The sequence below is a fragment of the Magnolia sinica genome, chromosome 3 (genome assembly GCF_029962835.1).
Source record: "Magnolia sinica isolate HGM2019 chromosome 3, MsV1, whole genome shotgun sequence".
Lineage (NCBI taxonomy): Eukaryota > Viridiplantae > Streptophyta > Magnoliopsida > Magnoliales > Magnoliaceae > Magnolia > Magnolia sinica.
In genome coordinates this window covers 46,703,395-46,725,436 of record NC_080575.1, presented here as the reverse complement: position 1 = coordinate 46,725,436, position 22,042 = coordinate 46,703,395, and the positions used below count along the sequence as shown (strand labels likewise).

The window sequence follows — 22,042 nt, the reverse complement described above, 5'->3', positions numbered from 1 at the left end:
AAAATCTAAAAAAAGAGAATATAGCTGCACCTGAAATGATAATGGCAATAAGGCACCTTATGATTGGGCCCGCTAAAGTGGCATCAGCTTGGTAAGGACTGTTCATCCGGTGATGATGCGCCCTAGAGAGGTTATAGCTTTAAAATTGCATCTTTGCATCATACCTTACGAGGTTTGAAATATTGTTTGAATCATATCATATTTCCATACGAGTTTATGGTGATGCGGGTGTTATTGATATTGGGATAATATTGAATTTCATTGATTCTTGGGATTACTTGAATTTTGTAAGAGCACTCAAAGATCTTGAATGACTCGCTTATAATTTCATTCCCCTTGCTATAATGAAGCAACAAAGGTTTTCAAAAACGTGATACCAACTGTGTATATAAGGGAAAAGCAACGGACGGTTGCTATTTTGAAAAATAATGAATCTCGTATAACAGAGGCAAACAGTTTTACAAAAGTAAGGCTGTGAACATTTCATTTTTTTCTCTTTTCGTTTCTTTTCATTTTATCATTTTTTTTTTCCTTCTTTTTTTTCTTCCTTTCGTTTTGAATACTGCTGGTACCATTATTTAAGGTGTGGCCCACCGCAGTAGCACCCATACTGGCCTATCTCCAGGTCTCTTCCACCCACCCCCCACGTGGTTTTTATTCTGATCTAGGTTTAACACAAGCAACACCCTCCTGGAGCATATTTCTGTACTCACCCATTTGGTGGATGCACTAACCAGGACGTGTTGTTGGCTCTAGTACCAAATGTTTTGTACCAAACAATGGGCCAAAAGATCTAAGACTGCTGGAAGGTGTCAAGCTAGGCCTTCAAAACAACTGTGGATTGTAGCACATTTCATAATGGTAAATCTGTCTGGCGGTCCTTGAACCACATGCAACTCTATTGCTCCATTTGTAATGTAATGCAAAAAGTAGCTTGATGGACGGTGCAGCTTGGCTTTCTGCCGTTTCTAGGTCCTCTTGGTGATATAGAATTCTACATGGGGTATACATCAACTCAAAAGCAGACCAGCCAAACTGTGGGGCCCACTTTACCTTGGTCATATTACAAAGTCATATCAGTTTTAACTATTTCTAGTCTCTTTTTGATGGACGCTTGTTCGCTGAAATTGGACTACTGAGTTTTCCTCTCTCTCTCTCTCTCTCTCTCTATTTATTTTATTATTATTATTATTATTTTTTTGTATAAATAAAAATCTTATTCCCATCATCCATTTAACATAAACCAATAGGCTAATTAGCTAATCAAACAAGGGTAATTTTTGATCTGTTATCCATCTAAATTGAGGCCTGCAATTTGGACAGTTTAATGTAAGTTAATTCGGTGCAACATGAATAATTATGTAGTGCCTGCTTATCAACTATCATCCCTTCCAGAGACTCTTAAAGTTTTTCACATTCGCTTGATTGCAGTAGGAACTTTCGCTCACCGAGAAATATCATGAGAGCACATTCTATGTAAACATATCATTGAGGTCTCTTCTATGAACACTTTAAAAAAATGGCCTTTTACTCTAGCCCCATCAAATCCCCAAAATACTCTTAACACTCCCTATGAATAAGAAACACTAAGAGCTAATCCCTCTCCCATATATATATATATATATATATATATATATAATTACCCTCACCTCCCTATAATCTTTTTAAGCTTACTCTCTTCCAAAATTACTCCTTAATTGCTCACTCCCAATTTTCTTTCTAATCATAAAAACCAGCCAAAATGTAGAAGGAAAAACCAACTGATTGGTGGATAAAAGAATAGCAAACGGAGAAGAAGATCAGTTGGAATATCAACCATTCATTAAAATTCGTTCATTCACTACGTTGCAAAATTTTGGCCTGTTTTGGATGCACCATTAAGCTGATGGTAATAGTTAAATAAAAGCTCAGTTGCATGAATCTTCTAACCAGGTGCCACTCCTGCTCCAAATCACGATTTGTTTAAATTTATAATAAGTAAACATTCACTCACTCCTGCACCTGGATTTGTTGCTGCTTGGTGCAACTATAAATGGAAGATGAAAAATGTTCCCAATTGTAATTTTACCTCAGCATTCATATTGATGGACTAATCTCTAAACCATAATTTATGCTACTTGCAGTTTTTGCATTAAAGGAATGTAACAGCAATTTGAGGATGTTTTTTCACTACCAAAACTAACATAACTAGTTATTTAAATTTAATTCAATAGTGCATTCAAACACAGCCCAGAACACTTTTGTCACATCCCAGTTTTAAATTCGTCAAATCTTTCTTGGGTTGTTTTCTGCTTTTGCTGAGATACCACGAATCGAAGTAGGCAATGACAAAGAAATGGATGTTTATGTAGCAAAAGCATGAGTTGTAGACATCACCACCCTTTGAATGCCCCCATCCCAAACTTGTTACCTATTTGTACCATACACTATTTGAAAATTCCCTCAACAGATTGCACACTTGCAGCCTTACAGCATTTCTAAGACGTCCCCACCATTATGTTGCCAATCCTTTTTTTGAAAGGAATTATATTGCCAATCCTCAAACCATTCTTACAGAAACCAAATGCACCTACCCACTTTTGGGTTTTCAATCTATCATTAGATTTGATATGAAGCAAAGGAGAATATACACAACGAATCCAGCAAAGTTCATAGAAAATGAAGATAAAAAGAATGTCAGAAAGGTTCCCTTTATAGCTCAAACCTAAAATCCATAACTAGTCAAGTGGTTGTCTCCGACCATAGTTCCAAAACATGGGGAAGTTCAGGTATTTTCCAGAGTGAATTTAACAGTTGTTTCCAGATGGAGAAAGTTACAGCAGAATGCCATAAAATGGTTGTGCGGCAGGTTGAAGACTGAAATGAGCAAGGCTCAAAATAGCTGTGGACAGGAAACAGGATGCTTTGCCAACATATCAGTTCTTTTCCTCTTTTTTTTTTTTTTTGGTCATAGGGACAAAAAGAGAAACCAAGAAATGCATAAATATAAGAGGAAAGAATCCCTAGAAACAAATCTGATATGCAATTGACATCTCTTCCACCATGGTGCGACGAATACTTGCCTGAGCTTTCCCAACTATTTTCTTCTCTGAGGGTCCCGGCTGAGGCCATGCTTCTTTAATGTCTTGATATAGTTTCTCATGAGGCTAAACTTGTTGGTACCAAGATGATGGAAGTAATCCCATGTGTAGATCCCAGTTTTATGCAAGTCGTCAAAAATTATCCTGGAAAGTGACCACTGAGCCTGCAGTGTTAAGTAATAAATTGATATTATCTAGTTAATGAAAAGAATAGTAACAGCAAGTGGTGCTAGCCTACCTTATTCCGTAATTCCCAACAGGTTCTGCAGACATGATGCCCACATGCCGCCGCCCAAATATAACCTTATTCAACAAATGGATAACCGAAACTAACATCAGCCATTAATGGAAAAAAGTTTTAAGCGGGGAAAATAGTCAGGTAAATTCACTGTATTTGAAAATCTGTAGCTTCGTAGCCAAAATTCATTTGGTTAACTTGATGGGAGAGAATGAAATATGGTCAGTAACATACACTTATTGGTGGATGACCATTAGAGCTGATTCATCAATACAAGTTACAATGAGTAATTTCTCCAATGGTTAAGATAATACTAGAAGTCTTGAAGACAATTTACTAGATTGTTTGGACAACAGAGGCTACACACAATATTCAGCGCTACTGAAGCGTGAAAGGAGTAAGCCAATCCATTCTTATTGCTGTGGTTTGATGCACAGGTGAAATGAAATCGCAAATATTCAGTTTAGAAAGGAGGAAAAAAAATGCAAAATTGTGATGGCATAATTACTATTCATAATCTTAGTTGCAAGGACTTCCACCCAGGTGTTGCTCCCACTTCAAACTCTTGCTTTGAACTGGGGTCCATTCCTACTTGCCATTTATTCCTAAATAACATTTTGAAATAGTCTTTCGTACTCCATTTCTAAGTTTGTTGTTGCTACCCCTAACACTTTCTGTGATTAAATTCATATAAGAGCCTTCAAATTGCAGTTACATTCCTTTCAAGTCCAACTTGAAAGTAACACAGCTGCAACCTTCCAATTCTTCAATATCAATGCCAAAAAACAGACTCTTTTCACTCCCAAATCTAATTCTTTTGCTGCTTACATCACGCTTTGTGTAGCTAATATCATAATAAGGAAGAGTCTTCAAACTGTAGTTGCATTCCTTTGAAGTCTGACTTAAAGGTAACACAATGAAACCTGGAGTCCAATCCATCAATACTAATGAAGGTAACTTGGATTTGGTCATTTCACTTTAGTAGACTGAGGCCAACAGGTTTGCCTATGTGGGTACTTAACTCGTCTTGACCCTTCTACAGCTGATGTACCTGTGGCGCCGATATGTGCATCTGTTGCTGTACTTCGAAGAAATTAGAGTGCTCCAAGCAACCTAAGCTCTGGATACATTAGCCTGAGATAACATCGAAAGGATTTTGGCTCTATTATGTTGGCCTTGGTGATAGGAGTGACTATTAAGAGGCTCAGTTTGGGCATTCGTATTTCATAACAGAGGTGAGGTTTCTGGATTTAAGAAAGAGGAAAAAGCACCGAATTGTGTTGGTAATCATACATTGGTGTGCTCTCTACTATTTGAGCAGCCAACTTCTCAAGCATGACTTTTCATGCATGTGGTGCTTCATATATAGGGGTTGCTTTGGCAACTGCCCCTCCATGACCCTATATTGGTTTCTTGCCCTTTGGGTCATGCAAGCAATGGTTGGGCTAGGATCAGTACTGGGTGGGACTATATTGGCATGTGAGTGCTGTCCATATGAGTCACTGCCATGACTAGTTCCTAGCATAGTTCTAAAACTCAGTGACCCGACTCAAAACACAGCTGAGTCAGCTTGACTTGACGAGATTTTGAGGCAGGTCACTTGGAAACTTGCAGCGAAGCTTGACTTGGTTGGGACTCGACAGGACTCGTTGACATGATGCAACTTGGCATGACCTGATAGAGTCACTCGCCCAATTAATGGGTTTTTTTTTTTGTTCTTCGAAATAGAAAGGAAGGCAATAGTTGAACAGCTGACAACCTCCAAAAGAGCATATGCACTACTAGTGAAGATACATGTGTTTACTTGGAGGTATTTTATATACTGTAGCTATTTTATTAAAATTTCCACACTAGTAGAGTACTATAAACTTGATTATTAAAATATTGAGTCAAGTAAAGACTCACTTGAGTCATTAAGTTGACCAGCCTAGGCTAGATATCGAGTTTGTGAGTTTTTGAACTATGGTTCCAAGAGCTTGGATAAAAGAGGAAGGTTGTTGTTTGGTGAGTAGCCCTTGCTAAACTTTTCCCAATCTACCATTTAAAAGCCAAACCAGATGATGGTGGCGGTGGTGATCATAATGATGATTATTTCAATTCAATTCAACAGTCCATCCAAACACGCCCTAGATGATATCACTGCCATTTGTTATTTAAGAAGCAAAAGAATTACAGTAAAATGATTCTGGCCAGGTGGGACGAAGCGGAAGACATGGCCAGCCAAAATTGAGAAAAGAGAACTCCACCAAAATTTGCAATATAAGAATGATGACGACAAGGGTAATGACAATTATGATGATGACAACCAGGGAATTATGAAAAATTATCAATCATGAAGCATCACAAAATGAAAGTAGTTTATTTAGATTTTATTTTTTTTAATCAAAATCCATTGACTACCTTTTCTCCACCCACCGACCTAATCTTGCTGTCGGCAGCAGGGCTATGTATTCTAAGAAATTCAGCGGACAAATTGTATACGCTTCCATCAGCAAATTCCACCTCTACCTGAGATCAAACAAGAAGCTGGTGAGAAAAGTTATCGTAACATGAATATTGACAGTTTGGAAGTTTGAGCAAATTAGAACACCATTGAAATGATTGAAATCATAGTCGTTGAGGCCATACTTGATTTCTGCTCTCCTAATGGCCGGATATAAGCGATTGTTGGGCTATCCACAACAAATATAGCATCACCTACTGGCTATTTGCACAAATTGAAATTATAAGATGGTTGGATTCAAACTCCATTTGGGTTATTTACAACAAACGCAGCATGTACCTAATGGCCAATGTAGACTGATGATCCAACCTTTTACATGTCCATCACATAGGAATTTCACAAGATCATTCATCAACCTCAACTCCTAGCCTAACCTGCTGATGTCTAATGTTCATTGGTGCTCTCTTTTCCCCCAAATCCAATATGAAATTTCAACAGATTCTCCATCATGACTTTTGAGTAAGAAATTAAGTGGCTCAACAATTTTTCATCCTTCATTTCGAACTTTTCTAAACACAGCAAAGGCTGCTTCTTTTTTTTCACTTGAATTATTATTATTATTATTTTTAATGGTGTAGTTTGAGAGATGGAAGAAGAAGAAAGGAAGAAAGATGAGAGGAAGGAGAAGAGGAGAGGAAAGAGCATTAAGAGCTCTACATGCCCCACCTCTCTTTTACTATAATATAGGGCAATCACTTATTACAATGAAATTATACCTATCCCTGTCTTTGTTAAAAGATAAAATAAACAAACAAACTAATGACTATGGGCCTAAGGATTCTAACCCAAACACATAACTATAGACACTCCACCCAAAATGAGAATGAACTACTCTTTAAGCTTCAGCTTGGCTTTGATAAAGCCGTCTCATGTTGAGTAAAAATTTATTGAAAATCCGAACGGGTCGAACGGGGAGAATCCTCGCATGTCTTGATAACAACTAATGGGCCAAATTTGCAAATCAGGGAACTGACCAATCCGATCCTGGCCAAATTGACTAGACCTTCCAGAAACCCTGATCGTGCATCTTTGCGATAAAATTGCTTTTGATCGACCTGATAAACATTGAAAATCCGAATGGGTCAAGTCAACAAGGGTCTTTGATACTTTCCGGAAACACACACTGGATCCGATCAAACAACACCAACATCTAGTAAGGATTGGATCGCGACCACTCATCCGGACTCATAATCTCAAAATTTCTATGTGTGTAGCAGCTAATGTGCCGAAAATGACAATAAACTCTCTCGAACCAAGGACCACTCTCCTTGCTACTTAGTCGCCCTAGATAGTGAGGTCTTAAGGTGTGAAAGATTACATTTCCAAGTTATATCAAGGTCGAGATTAGTACGGTTGCCCTTGTATACAAAGTGGCACTAATGTTATAGAAAGCATACTTCGGGTCAAATGATAACAAGTTATACGATCTTTGATATAGGTGATTTATGATTTATTATAAAGGTGGTTAAATGATCTTCCCAACAAGCCTAAGTTTGCTCCGATCGGAGTTATAGCGAGGAACTCATTTACTAAAATTGTGCGTTGTCGACTTTGCACATCAAGTGGCCAAAATTGCAACAACTTTGAACCCACTTTTGACAGATCAAATGGTTATCCAAGTGATTCTAGTCCCATTGAGAATCTTATCAAATTATCTTTCAAACGAGCCTGAGATCACTGAAAAGTAACATGCATCAATGAAGATACGAGCATTTGGTCAACTTTGCACTTTACCAATTTTGCACACCGAGTAGTCGCACTTTTGGCATATCAAATGGTGTCCAATTGAAGTGATTTTGTCCCGTTAGAAAGCTTATCAAATTATCTTTCCAACAAGCCTAAAATTACAAGAAAAGGACATGCAACAAATGAGATACGAGCATTTTTCTAAAAAGGGTGTGATACAAAAAAAAAAAGAAAAAAAAGAAAAAAAAAAAGGACAGATTTTAATATAAGATATTATATTTTAATGTTTAAGAAAAGGGAGAATGCCATAGGTTGTGTCATGTAAACCTTTTTTTAATATAAAAAGGGCCTTGCCGCCCCCCTTTAACATTTTTTAAAATAAAAAAGTAACCTATAACTGGCCCTTCAAGGGCCGATTGTTCAAAAAAACCCTCTTTTGGCTCAGAATATCATTACCTATCTAGAATAGCTAACACGGGCAAAAAAGGTACATATAGCTTGCAACCGGCCCTTGAATGGCCGGTTTAAGGCCTATTTAACCACCATAACAGCGAGCCTTCCAGGGGAGACCAAAGGTGATTGGAGAGGGAAAGGTCGAGAGTATCGAGGGGGGAGAATGTCTAGCAGTGGGGAGTAACTAAAGAGGCTGTAAGAGTTCAAAGAGTCTATCCGAGGTCTCGAGGTGTCCGGGAAAACCCGACAATGCTAATGTGTTGGCTGACCCAAGAAACCTAGTCCACCAAATAAGCCACTAAAGTCAAGAGTATGGTTGGAATCAGTGATATCCGACCATCCCTTTTGCAGAAAAAGGATATCTGGTCTCCCCCTTTTCCTTCCACATCTAAATTCAATCTGCATTCCATTCCACACATTCCAAGCACATCAGTAGCACACTCATTTTTATTTTATTTCTGAAATCCTCTCCTATTTACATTCTCTCTTTTATTTTATTTGCCTACTCGGGGTCCTAAACCCCTTGAACTAAAGTTAGGTGTTGCTTATTTTCTTTCTGTCTACCCAGGGTCTTAAAACCCTATGAAGGAAAAGCTAGGTGCCATTTATTTTCTTTTTTGCTTGCTCGAAGTCCTTAACTCCATAAAGCATGGTTAGATGTAGTAGCGTTGAAATTCTGCAGAATCCAAAAAAAAAAAAAACCCGTTAAATCTTGTAAGGTGGTTCACCTGAGATTGAATATGCTTCATTTTCGAGTCAGTGCCCTAAAATGAACTGGAAAAATGGATGGACGGCTCAAATATACAACACACATTAAGGTGGGCCCCCATAGGCCACAGCCAAGTCCCACCCATGTTATTGCACTGGTTCAACGGAAGGATTTCACAAGAACTTTCCTATGATGGGACACTAGGTGGAGTCATGGGGCCCACCGTGATGTTTGTCAGAAATCCACCACATCCATCCGTTTTCTAATATCATGTTGGGCAATGGGCCCAAAAATGAGGCATATCCAAAACTCAAGTGGGCCAAATGACAAGAAAAAATGGGAAGGGAAATGCCTACCATTTAAACCTCCTGGAGCATGCTAGGTGGCTACTGGTCGAAGCTCTGGGGGCCCACCATGATGTATGTGTTTTATCCACGCCATCCATCCATTTTTCCAGATCATTTTAGGGCCTAATCCCAAAAATGAGGCAAATTTAAATCTCAGGTGGACCACACCACAAGAAAACAATAGTGATTGAATGTCCACCATTAAAAACCTCTTAGGGCTCATTGTAATGTTTATTTGACATCCAATCTGATGATTAGGTCATACAGACCTGGATGAAGGGAAAAAACAAATATTAGCTTGATCCAAAACTTGTGGCCCCCAAAAAGTTTTTAATGGTGGACGTTCAATCAACACTGTTTCCTATGATGTGGTCCACTTGATTTTGATCTACCTCATTTTGGGGAACATACCATAAAATGATTTGGGAAAATTGATGGATGGCGTGGATGAAACACATACATCATGGTGGGGCCCACAGAGCACCAACCATTAGCCACTTACTAGTTGCAACTAGCAGCGTCACTATCCAAACCGCATCCCTTTCATAGGAATGATTGTGTGAGACCCTAGACTCCCTCAACACGGTACGACCCTTACAATGGAGCCCACTTTGATGTATTTATTTTGTATCCATGCCATCGATCCATTTTTCTGGATCATTTTAGGGCATTATCCCAAAAAAGAAGTAGATCCAATTATCAAGTGGACCATACCATAGGAAACAGTGACGATTGGATGAAAGGAAATAAACAAACATCAGCTTGATTGAAAACTTGTGGCCCAAAAAGGGTTTTAATGGTGGCCATTCGATGATCACTGTTTCATGTGGTGTGGTCCACCTGAATTTTGTATCTGCTTCATGTTTTGCCTGTTTGGAGATTTAGGATTACCATCATGCATCACCAAACTGGGCCCACATGTAGAAATATTTTGACAATCCGATCCGTCCTTCATTTTGGAGAATGATTGGATTGGTCGCCAATCCTAAATAGAATATTCTTAGTGAATGGGTGACTTTATATAATTTTATAAATAGTTGAGTACTGGCTGTTTGCATGTGACATCCTGAAATACTCCTATGATATCCGAGCCACTCACCATATTGGACCCATTGTGTAGATGCTTTATGTCAAATGATAGGCCATTCTCATCACGTAGGACCAAGGTGTTCCGTATCGGCAACGGTGGCCATCACGGTCACCACCATTATCGATATGGGTATCGGCCATAACGGGCGATATAGGGGTGTAACAACCGTTACGACCCCCCATAACGGTTGAAAATATTCTTTTGAAAAATTCTAGAAAAATATATAGAAAGTCCATAATAATGTAAACATTCCAAATATGTATTCATTTTTTGTTTTGAACATGTTTATGGTAGTATAACGATGCACTCTTTAGTGAGAGTGTTGTATCGGGCTGTCTTGTGAATTTATGAACATGGCTATATGTCTCTAATGTTTACACATCACAATCAAGCATTAAACTATAACTATAACTATAACTATATATATATATATATATTTATAAAGAGGCATAAATACCACTATTTGATTTTTTTTTTTTGAAAAATGGCCCTCGGAGCTACTAGCTCAAATCACTTTTAACCTATAGTTTTAATCTTAAAACCTATAGTAAGAGTAGTTGAAATCTGTTGTAAAATGATATAGGAGAGTTTTTGAAATGAGAAAAGTGAAAAAATGAAGATAAAAATTGATTAAAAAAAAAAAAAAAAAGTAGCCGCTTTTCGACCATTACCCATTATACTCCATAACGGCCTTTATGACCACCGTAACGGCCGATACGGTCCCATAGAACTATTGCCCTGTTTCACCCCCATATTGTGTAATGGTCATGGTTGTTACCTATATGTATTGGCCTTTACGACTGTATTGTAATAGATACGGAACACCTTGCGTAGGAGAATTATATGAATGCCCACTAATCTGATGTCTCAAGTGGACCACACCACAAGACACAGTGGCCATTGAATGCCCACCATTAAAAACTTCTTTGGGGAATAAATATGGAGCCATGTGCAACTTGTTTCACTGTACCTATATACAATCTCAGCAGGGAGAAAAAGGTCATCTGGATCGGGAAAAGGAGCAAGAGACATTAGTTGGAAACTTGAATGGCCAGTGGAGGGGAATAAATATGAAACCATATGAAACTAGTGCGACCAAGTGATACGGAGTGGAGGTGTGTCTAGGTTGAAGGGGCATTTAGTAGAAAGGTACAAGAATGTGAAAGACTGCCCGAGTGTAACAAATCCAGTGAGAGAGGAGATGAGAAGAGTGTTGGCTAAGCGAAGTCACACATGCAACAACAGAAGGATTAGGAGAGGGATCTTAGGGAGCACCTACGGGGTCTTGGACGGGGCCTAGGTGCTGTCAAGGATGAGCAAGATGACGATAACAACGAGGGGATTGCATATCTCAATAAGTGTGTTACGATGCGGGATATAAGGGAGTTCTGATAGGTGATATGCGAGTCCCGTGCATCGAGGTGGGAGGGGGAGCAGAGGAGACGGCTTGACGAGACTGGGTCATCATTCAAGAGCTCTCGACATGAAGTTGGTGGAAGCTACAAATGGTTTGAGGGAGGCAGTGGGGGTGGCAGTGTTTCTGGCGGGCCTGGCCTACAACGCACATAGAGCGCCCGTGTTACAAATGCACTCATTGCAGGTGCTACGCAGAATAGGTTAAAAAACATGTTTTACAATGGGATCAGAGGGAATATGGGGAGCGTCATATCTAGGTGGTTCATCACAAGCCACATAACAGCAAATGCTGCAGCCAGTCCTCACTTCAAAAATATGATTAATGTGCATCGCACCTCGAGTCTACCTCAATCAAGGTATGAGGAGATGGAGGCTTGGGTACATGAACTCAAGCCGAACCGGGAGCAGTATGGAGTGACGATCATGTGTGATGGGTGGACGAGACCCACGAAAATGTTCATTATCAATTTCATGATGTACTGTAAAGGGCAACCCGTTTTCCTCAAATTTATTGATGCATCCGCTAACATAAAATACCACACACACACACACACACACACACACACACACACACACATAGCCTCTTAAAAGAAATAATTAAAGATGTTGGGTCCTAAAATGTCATCCAAGTTGTGACAGACAACGACAATGCGTTCATTAAGGTGGGGAAGAAATTGATGAAGAGATACCATCTCTATTGGACCCCGTGCGTAGCACACTGCATTGATTTGATGCTCAAGGCGATACGCCAGAGGAAGTTTGTTAAGAAGACCATCGAGGATGCGAAGAGGGTGAAGAACTTCACACGCAATCACTTCTGTTTGTTGGCTTTGATGCGCAAGTGTTGGCATGGCGACATTATTAGATCAAGTGTGACATGGTTTGCCACGAACATCATCGCACTCGATAACTTGTACAGGCACCGTATGGGTCTCAAGAATTTATTAAGATCTGAGAAATACTTAGAGTAGAACCAGAGGAAGACCGGGGGTGCAAAGAAGGTTTCTAAAACGGTGCTTACTAATTTCTTTTAAAACAGTTTAAATTGTTGGTTGTTTCTATCCTGCATTCGATATATAGAGTCCTATGGGCCGTAGATAATGAGATGTGGCCTTCGATGGGGTCCATATAGGAGCTCATGAGAATTATAAGAGAAGGGATATGGACTCCAATCCCCACTTCGCATCAGTGGGTGATTAATATCATTAATGACAGATGGACAGGGATCCTTGAACATCCACTCCACTACATTGGTTAGTTTGTTACGGTTACCTGTATTTTTTTATCACTTGCACTTGCACTTTAAGCATAATTTTTGTTTGCATATTAATGCAATTGAGTAAATACTATTTGGGTTTCAACGTACTGCTTGATTCCCAAATTCCATTACATACATCGGCTCCATGAGGATAATGATTTGAGGACATCTGTCCATGAGGTGTTCAAAAGGTTGTTCGCTAAATTGCCAGTGCAAGCCGAATTCGGTAATCAGGTAATGCAATTTGAGAAAATTTCACTAATAGTAATTGGTAAAATAAATTTTCTTCCTTATAGTCTCTAAAAATATAGATGGTTAAAAGTGGCGAACGGTGAATTCGTGTGTACAGTTGTTACGGTTTAGGGATGCTAGGGGCATGTTCTCAACCACACTAGCAAAAGCATTGAGAGAAACGATGATACCATGTGATTATAATTTTTAATTTATTTACTTTAGTATGATATATAATTATATAATTGTATTCTCCATTTAAACTTCAAACTAAAAAAGCTTCTCATGGATATACAGGTGATTATTGGGTGATGTATGGAGGTGATACATCCGCATTGCAGTTATTGGTAGTCCGTGTTCTCGCCCAAACTAATCCTCTTCACCATGCGAGAGGAATTTGAGTCTGTGGTTACTCATACACACTAGTAAGAGGAACAAGCTAGCATATGAGAAGTTGCAATAGCTCGTTTACTGCCATTACAACATGAAGTTAAGAGAGATGTAGTTGCAAGCAAACCGAGACATGAAGGCAAATCTAGACTTGCTCGACCTGTTGTCGATAGGTATCATGGCATAAATAGGTGACAATACTGATGACCCACTTATATGAGTTGGTTGAGTCAACTGATTTAGATGATGCGAAGTGAGGCCCTACTCCACACGTAGCCAAGGAAGCAACGTCTCTTGGTATCGATGTTGACCACGTAGTAAACCAACAGAGGGCAGATATAAACTCCTTTGATGCTTTGGTGAGGAGTTCGGCACGTCCTAATGAGGATGAGGAGACATCTTCACAGCCCCCTCCCCATTATCAAGTCGTAGTGAGTGATGATGATGAGACTCAACCCCCACCCAATACTGGTTGTGGGGACAACGACGACGATAGCGGTGGTGAGGGAGGGGATGGAGGCATTGGCACCAATGTAGGTGGTATAAGTGGGGGCGGAAGTGACAGTGGTGGGGGCTATACGACGAGTCAAAGCCAATGATCCATTGGCCAATTCACTAAGGGGGTGTATGGTGCATAGTATTAGATAAGATTAGGTGGGATGGAATTGCATTTGGTCCCGTGCATATTCCATCCAGTGTTTGAGGAGGATGGGAAGGGTTGGGATTAGGTGGGATGGAATTGCATTTGGTCCCATGCGGGATTTCCGTGGATTTTGAAATAAATCCAATAAACATGTGGGCCCCACATTGATGCATGTGTTTTATCCATGTTGTCCATCTATATATGCCCTTTACACATGACATTCTAGTTATATACGTGTACAAGTGACCGACATCCATTATGAATTTGGTTCATTGATTACAATTCCACGGTCCTCCAAACGAGGTTTTGCTTAATCAAATGTTTTTCCCATAGCAAGAATTTTATCCCAAACAAGGGACTGGATGGCCAAAATACCATGGTATTCCCAAACATGCAATCATTGTGCAATAATGGTGTTAATCCAATCTAATACAATTCCATACCATTTAATCCCACAGACCAAACAGGCCCTGAGGGGCAATACTTTGATCATGCCACTCAGGACGAAGATTATGGATCTCGTCCACCATCCTCGGTGAGAGCATCAGAGCCCACAAATATTTTCGAGCGTCGTTCGAAGAAGAAAACTGGATGGGTTGTGGCAGACATCTCGCATGCAGCTTGTAATCTATGGACATCAGTTCAAAGCAGGGGAGCTCCACCTCTGTCCCACCTTATGTGCATTGGGGATATTACATGTATAGACATGGCGACTCTGACATTCAGTCACACTCGTCTACCCATATGCATGGGCAACTAGCAAATAACGCTTCGAGTTATGGCCCTCTGATAGGAGAATATTCGGGGTACCCATATGACTGATAATAATACTATAAGCGAGTCGGGTTGGACCAGATCTATTCCCTCGTGACTCTATTCAGCTAATGTCGTCGATGTATGTCACGCAGTACCCACGTTTGGGCGTACTCATATAGTTCAGGAAAGACAAGTATCAGAGATACATAAAAAAATTTCCTCCATTGGTACGAGCAAATGATGACATGTGAACAATACTGCCAACATGTTGGGCAATAATACTACGTCAGACTACAATGGGATTTGGATGATGATTACAAGCTACATCGTCACTCCCTGTGGAGATGAAAGATGACCAGAAAGGTGTACTTTTTCAGTTCATTTACTTTTACATGTCTTAATTATTACATACTAGCTGCATTTCTATTATATAAAATCATTTTGGTTATTATTGGAATGATTTCTTACAGCAATGCATGCTTTTTAGGCCCCATTAAATAAAAACTTATTATGTAATACATTCTTTTTACAATTTTTTATTCCTAAATATGCAAATATTTGTATTTAGGCATGTCCTAAAGTTTCACTGAAAAATTCCGCCATTTTCCCCATGTTTCCCCGCATTTTTAGTTATTGGCGATATTATCGGCAAAAACAACAGTTTATCTTTATCTCCAGCCGGCGAAACCTGTAGCCAAAATCGAACACTGGTGGCGACTTCAAATCAAATGCATTTTCACGATTGAGTTAACACCACCCCCCAACTGCACCAACAAAATAAGAAAAAGCTGAGGAAGTGAGAGCGCTACCTGTGTAAGGGCATTCACAATAGCTAAGGCCCAACATAGATTTAAACATATGTGGGCACATGTGGCCATAATGCAAGCATCAACACTCTCCATCAAGCTGGAGCATATGTATCATGAATACCAAACTTGACAAAGAATCTATCCATATGAACTCAAGATAAAGCCTTCGTGAACATGTCTGCTATTTGATCTTGGGATTAGACAAATGGAGAGCACGTTTCGTTGTTAGCAATCTTCTCCCTGACAAAGTGATGGTCAACTTCAATGTGCCTGGTTCTTTCATGATAAACTGGATTGTTGGCGATGTGAGATATTGCTTGATTATCACAATATAATCTCATAGGAGTATCCACCATGAACCCAAGCTCGCATATTAACATCTTTAGCCAAACAAGTTCACATGTTGCATAGGCTATAGCCCTGTACTTTGCTTCTCTGCTGGATCGAGCAACAACCTGTTGCTTCTTGCTTTTCCATGTAACGAGATTTCTTCCTATGTACGTACAATAACCTATGGTAGATTGCCTATCAAAAGGAGAGCTAGCCAGCCTGCATAAAAATTCCTTTTGACTCTAAGGTGTCCATTTCACTTGTATAGAATTCCATAGCCAGGAACTCCCTTCAAATATTTGAGTATGCGAAATACGGCCTCCACATGAGATGCACAAGGAGCCCGCATAAACTGACAAACTACAATGACTGGATAAGTGATGTCTGGTGGTGTAATCGTTAAATAGACCAACCTGTCCACTAGCTGACGTTATCTCTCCACATTATTAAATTGTTCCCCTTCATCAATACTCATCTTTGAATTTGTGTCCATGGGAGTTTCAACTAGCTTAGCCCTAAGCAGATCTGCCTTATCTAAGAAATCCATCACATACTTATGCTGCGACAGGTTAATTCTCACCTTCAACCTTAATACCTCAATACCCAGAAAGCATTGAAGATAACCAAAATCCTTTGTACAAAAATGTTGCTGCAAGAACTTTAATTTAGATATACCAGTGCTATCACTACTAGTGACAATGATAGCATCCACATATAAAACTAACATAATAGTACTAGTTTTCTCTGATGAACAAAAATTGAATGATCTGGTTGACTACGTTTCATCTTGAATTGAAGCACTGTGTTACTAAATTTTAAATTTGTTAACCCATGCATGGGGAGACACCACCCCCTCTCTCTCTCTCTCTCTCTCTCTCTCTCTCTCTCTCTCTCTGGTTTTCTTCTTTTGTGGCCCCATTACATGTACTCACACCTTGACTCTCAATGCAAGGTCACCTCAAATATGAGTAATGCTTGATGGGGCAGCTAAGTATCTCAGGTCGGTCAGTTTCACCACCTTCGGTTCTTGCAGTACATGCTACCTCCATCTTTCAGCCAACATTATGCCCTTTAGAACAAAGTCTTGGCTTGGGGTCTATCAAGTACAGTCATCTCGCTCTACAACCTCCCAATTGAGATACTTTCCTTAACAAACTTGTACAGTTCATACAAGCCTCAGCAACACCACCTTTTGACTTGCTCACATTGATCCTCCAGCTCCCATGTAATGATGGGGATGTTTTTTAAACTGCACCCAACTTCTATGATCCTTCCCCAATTCATCCATCTCAGACCAAAGAATAGTTCTTCTCAATGGGCCGTCAAAAAGTGCCCCACCAACCCCCCCACCCCCCAATCTCCACTTCATTGGCTAAATGCTGCTAAGTTTCTGAATCTTCAGATGAAGTGTTTGTCGCCCCTATCTTTCTAGAATCCACTGCTCCACCTCCCGCACCTATACATGATCATCCTTCATTACCCCAGTAAGATCAAAGGATAACCATTTTTTCCTCTCCCTAACAATTTGATTCACCACCATCACTGATGTCAATCCTTCTTCCGCCACTCCACTTGTCCAATTTCCTCCCTCAGCTCATCACTATATCTACTTCCCCTTTTATTGTTGTTGCACCAATTGGTGCTTGTATTTGAATTATGAAGGGCTTGTGGGATGAAGAAGCTCCACTTATAGTTGAAGACGATACCCTTCCACACCGACGAACATATATTTCCTTTTCCCTGAACCCTTGTTGCTTCCAAAATCTTCAGGCAACACCTTTGGGCAAAACATTGCCATTTGGATTTTGCTTGTCTTCCCCCACTTCAATCCTATTGATTTCCACAATAGTCTTTTCCACTTATTTCGCTCTAACCATCACGAAAGAAAAACCTCAAGAAAACTAGAGTTCTGTCTAATGTAGGCCCAAGGCCCACAGTGGGGCCCAACATATGCTGATTTTTGGGCTGTTTATTGCTAGATTTGGGACCTAAATGTCTTAGATTGTCATTTACTATTTTTGCAGGATGGGGCAGATTTTGAAAATATGATTAAAGATTTTGCAGATTACTTTCTTGATTCGATATTACCATTTTAGACTTGTTGCTACCTTAGATAAATTAGTTGATGTTTGAAATCAATCTTACAATTGGGGGATCTTAATTAAAGATTTGTAGAGACTTGTCTTGTGTCTTTAGAGTCTATAAAAAAGGGAGTTGGTCTAGGAAGTAGGCCATCCCTATTTTCTAAGTTTTATGAGTTTTTGTTTAAGCCTTTGTAAGGAGAAATTTCAATTTCCAATAAAGTTGCTCATTCCTCCCTACTCAAATATTCTTGTGGGTGTGCTCTAGTAAATTCTTGCAATTCGGGTATCGAAATCTCATTAATTTGACATGCAGGCTGCAGGGATCATCACTGTTGCGCGGGATGATTGTTCTTGTACCATATTGATCAGGCATGAAAGCATCTTCTAGGCTGTAGTCCTCTTTTAGGGAATGTTGGAGATAAAGAAAGTAATCCACCTAGATACACTAAGGGACTGTAAACTATGTCTTTTAGGCATATATGCATCATCAAGCATTGGTACATCATCAACATGGTATGATACCAGTATCAGATCACCAAAAATAAATACCGGGTAGCCTAGATTGGGAGAAAAACATTAGCTCAATAATCAGCCATTACCACAATGTTTATTCTTCAGAGATCCTACCAAGTCTCACACAATAGTCAAGGCCACAATATGATGATAGAACCAACCTTAGTTGTGGGAATCCTCTACCCAAGGTGTTGCTCCCCCATACAATATCTTGTTCACAGGCCTCTTACTGATCCCACTATGAAATACCACTACCGTGATACAACTAAGACCTCCTCTAACTGATAATTTCATGCGAATTGACTTACTTTTGCCACCTCTAAATCACTCCTGCACTTGAATCCACTCTAATCCCTGTGAGGAACTGAATCTTAACAAACGAGTGACCTCATGAAACCTTGAAGTGCATGTGGTTTGAGAAGTCTAAAATCTAAATCAGAAGGCTTCAACAAGCAGCCCAACATGGATATGGCGTTGCAGTCCATGTGCAATTACGAAGACTTGTATGCCTGAGTGTATGTAAATGTTCATGAATAGGCTAATCAATGGGCCCAATAAACTGATCAGGTTAATGGGTCTAGCCTGCAATCACCAGGCTTGAGGCCGCAAGACTAGGCCTGATTTTTCAATCTGACGAATAATGGGGCCAGGCAGGACCTAAACCTGGGTCTAAATTCAAGCTTAAGAAACAAAGATTGACAGCCCTATTTGTATTCAGGAATTGGATTTGAATTGGGTTATTTTGGGTCTGCCCAAAATACCCATTTTCCCAATTGATCTAATTACTAGAAAAAAAAAAGAAAAAAGAAAAAAGAAAAAACTGGCATACTTTTTTAGTTATGCATCATAAGCATGTAAACAGAAATAATATCCTCTGTTTCTTTTCCTTTTCTTTTGATGTTTTATTTTATTTGAGCTGTATGGAGTAGAAACAATTCACTTGGGAAAGAATAAGATCATTTTGCAGTGTTGAAATGAGCATAATCAGATCGTAACATCCAAGAAGGGAAGAAGATGAGAGAGAAATGTGTATTACAGAGGTTGGAGGGTTGAGAGAGAATCTGGTGAGGCGGGGTGGTGTTACGGACGCATGGATTGCTCGAACCGTTCTGTGGAAGAGCGACCCCATTCTCTTTTAGAGGGAGTCGGAGAATCGTTTTCTTCCTTTTGTTTTCACTTTACAGTTCGAGAGCACCCTCTACTTTTGGTATATGCCAAAAACCCCTCACTTTCAGTGTTGTCAAAAAAAACCTCTCCTTTTTCACATTCAGTCATCAAACATGCATCGGTTTTCTTTCACTGGAGTTGACAGTTAAATAAATAATTAATTATTAAATTTAACTGTTAACCATGTAAAATAATGCTTTTGTCTTTCACTTTGCAAAGATAGGAGATAATTTCATATTGGGCGAGATTAAAAAAAAAAGGTTTCTTACGTAGGCCTCCTCAACGTAGCTACGTGATGTAAACCATCAAATGGTAGACCATCAATGGATATGATTTGAACCATCTAAGTGATGAATCAAAACCATTCAAACACCATGTTTATATATAGAGCTGGGTATCGGACCGAGTCGGATCGGATTGGGTCCAACTCGATTTGGTCCAAAATCTATATAGGCAGACCCGAACTCAATCCGATATAGGACCGAGTTTGGGACATCTCACTCGAACCGATCCGATGCATGATTAGCCTGACCCGAACCAAGTCCGACTCAAACAGGGAAACCGAGTCGGATCGGGTTGGGTACGATTCGGATCGAATTTTTTAACAATGAAAATCATTATCCTCGCTGCTATTTTCGGTGTGGTCCATTTGAGCTTTAGATATGATTCAATTTTTTTCCAAGTGGTCTAAAATGATCACGAAAAATGGATAAACGGTATGGATATAATAAATACATCAATGTGGGGCCCATGTAATTTTGATCTCATTTGAGCCGTTCGTACAACTCAGATCTTAAGGCACATAGGCATAGCTGTGTTGACGTGCATAGCACGAAAGTGTAGCTGTAACACAGAGCTCGAGGCACGTAATGTGCATTGTTGTATTGACGTTAGCAAGTTTTGTGGGTCTGATCATGGGGTATGTGTCATATCCAAACTGTCCATCCATTTGGTGAGCTCGTCTTAAGGCTTGAGACGAAAAATAAGACAGATCTAACTATCAAGTGGACCACACAAATTGTTTAACGATGAAAATCATTATCTCTGCTGCTATTTGTGGTGTGGTCCAAATGATCTTTGGATATTATTCATTTTTTGGATAAATGCTCTATAATGATCTCTAAATATATATGAACGGTGTAGATATAATAAATACATCACTGTGGGGCCCATATAACTTTGATCTCCTTTGAACCGTTCATACAACTCAGAGCTCGAGGAGCGTCAGGGACGGGGATTCCCAGTGAAAGCCTTTCGCAGGAAGTTCCTGCACTGGGAACATAGGTGGGTGGGCCCCGATGTGATTTTTTGAGAAATCCACTCCATTCATCTATTTTGTGAGCTCATTTTAGTTTGCAAGGCCAAAAATGAGCCATATCCAATACTCAGATGAGCTAAAAACGTGAGTATTGAATGTCAACAGTTAAAATATTTGTGTGGCCATAGAAGCTTTGAATCGGGATAATATTTGTGTTTTCATTTCATCCCAATATGAATGACGTTATAAATGGTATAGATGTCATATAAACATCACTATTGATGCCAGGAACATTTTAATGACAAGAATTTCCCTGCACACATTTTCCTTTAATGTGGAGTCTTGGATCCTGCTCAATTTTGGTTTGAAGTCTTAAAATGATCTCACAAAACGGATGGACGGGGTGGATTTCTCACAAGCATCACGGTAGGCCCCACCTAAGTTTCTAGCACAGGAACTTCCTGCGAAAGGATGCTGTAGAGGAAATTCGCGTCCGGAGTGTCAGTACTCGTCTTCGCATGACACATACCTACAGGCTACAACAACTATATAGCTGGTGTGTGGTACTGAGTAAACTCTGTTGGGGCCCACTGTGAATGCATGTAGTTTATCCACTCCGGATCGGATCGGATCGGTCCGGATTGACCATGATCCGAACTCGATCCAAAAAACATTCGGATCTAAATGGCCCAAATCGATCCACACCGATCTAGGCCGTCGGTTCAGTTCAGATCGGATCAGATCCACTGGATTGGGTCAGACATGCCTAAATCTATTTATATGGAAACAAAATTGAGAATTTCTCTCATTTTTCTCATTTTTACAAAGTCAGGTAAAAAAGTTATTTCATGTGATTAGTAGTCAAATTTAATGATTAACGATATTTTGTAGTAGTTGACTCTAATAGAAGTTATATACATGTATTTATGATTGCATGTAAACACGAAATATATATATATATATATATAAAATTTAACAATACTAAAATGAAAATTTTTTATTTGATATATAGCAAAGAGAGGGGGCGGTAAATAAGGTTGTACATTGAGTCGAGCCTGTCGAGGTGGGCCAAGCTTGGCTT

At 39.6% G+C, this 22,042-nt stretch overlaps 1 protein-coding gene across 2 annotated transcripts; it reads right to left on the bottom strand.

Moving 5' to 3' along the window:
• Positions 1 to 2,564: 2,564 nt before the first annotated feature.
• On the bottom strand, positions 2,565 to 19,729 carry LOC131239895 (uncharacterized). Of its 2 annotated transcripts, none has more exons than XM_058237803.1 (4): positions 19,573 to 19,726; positions 5,719 to 5,826; positions 3,319 to 3,383; positions 2,565 to 3,224 (listed from the first exon to the last, which is right to left on the bottom strand). In XM_058237803.1, exons 1-4 carry the CDS (start codon positions 19,663 to 19,665, stop codon positions 3,077 to 3,079), a joined length of 414 nt encoding a protein of 137 aa, XP_058093786.1. In that variant the 5' UTR covers positions 19,666 to 19,726; the 3' UTR covers positions 2,565 to 3,076. The 2 variants fall into 2 exon arrangements, with proteins under 2 accessions (XP_058093786.1, XP_058093788.1); XM_058237805.1 differs by having other exon boundaries at positions 3,081 to 3,238; positions 19,573 to 19,729.
• Positions 19,730 to 22,042: the final 2,313 nt, after the last annotated feature.

Excerpts from the sequence above, each read along its gene's own strand:
- LOC131239895 (XM_058237803.1), bottom strand. The coding sequence starts at position 19,665 with ATGGGGTCGCTCTTCCACAGAACGGTTCGAGCAATCCATGCGTCCGTA. Across the intron at positions 5,827-19,572 it reads CTCTCAACCCTCCAACCTCT|GTAGAGGTGGAATTTGCTGA; the intron begins GTAATACACATT and ends GTTTGATCTCAG. Across the intron at positions 3,384-5,718 it reads GGTCGGTGGGTGGAGAAAAG|GTTATATTTGGGCGGCGGCA; the intron begins GTAGTCAATGGA and ends TTGTTGAATAAG.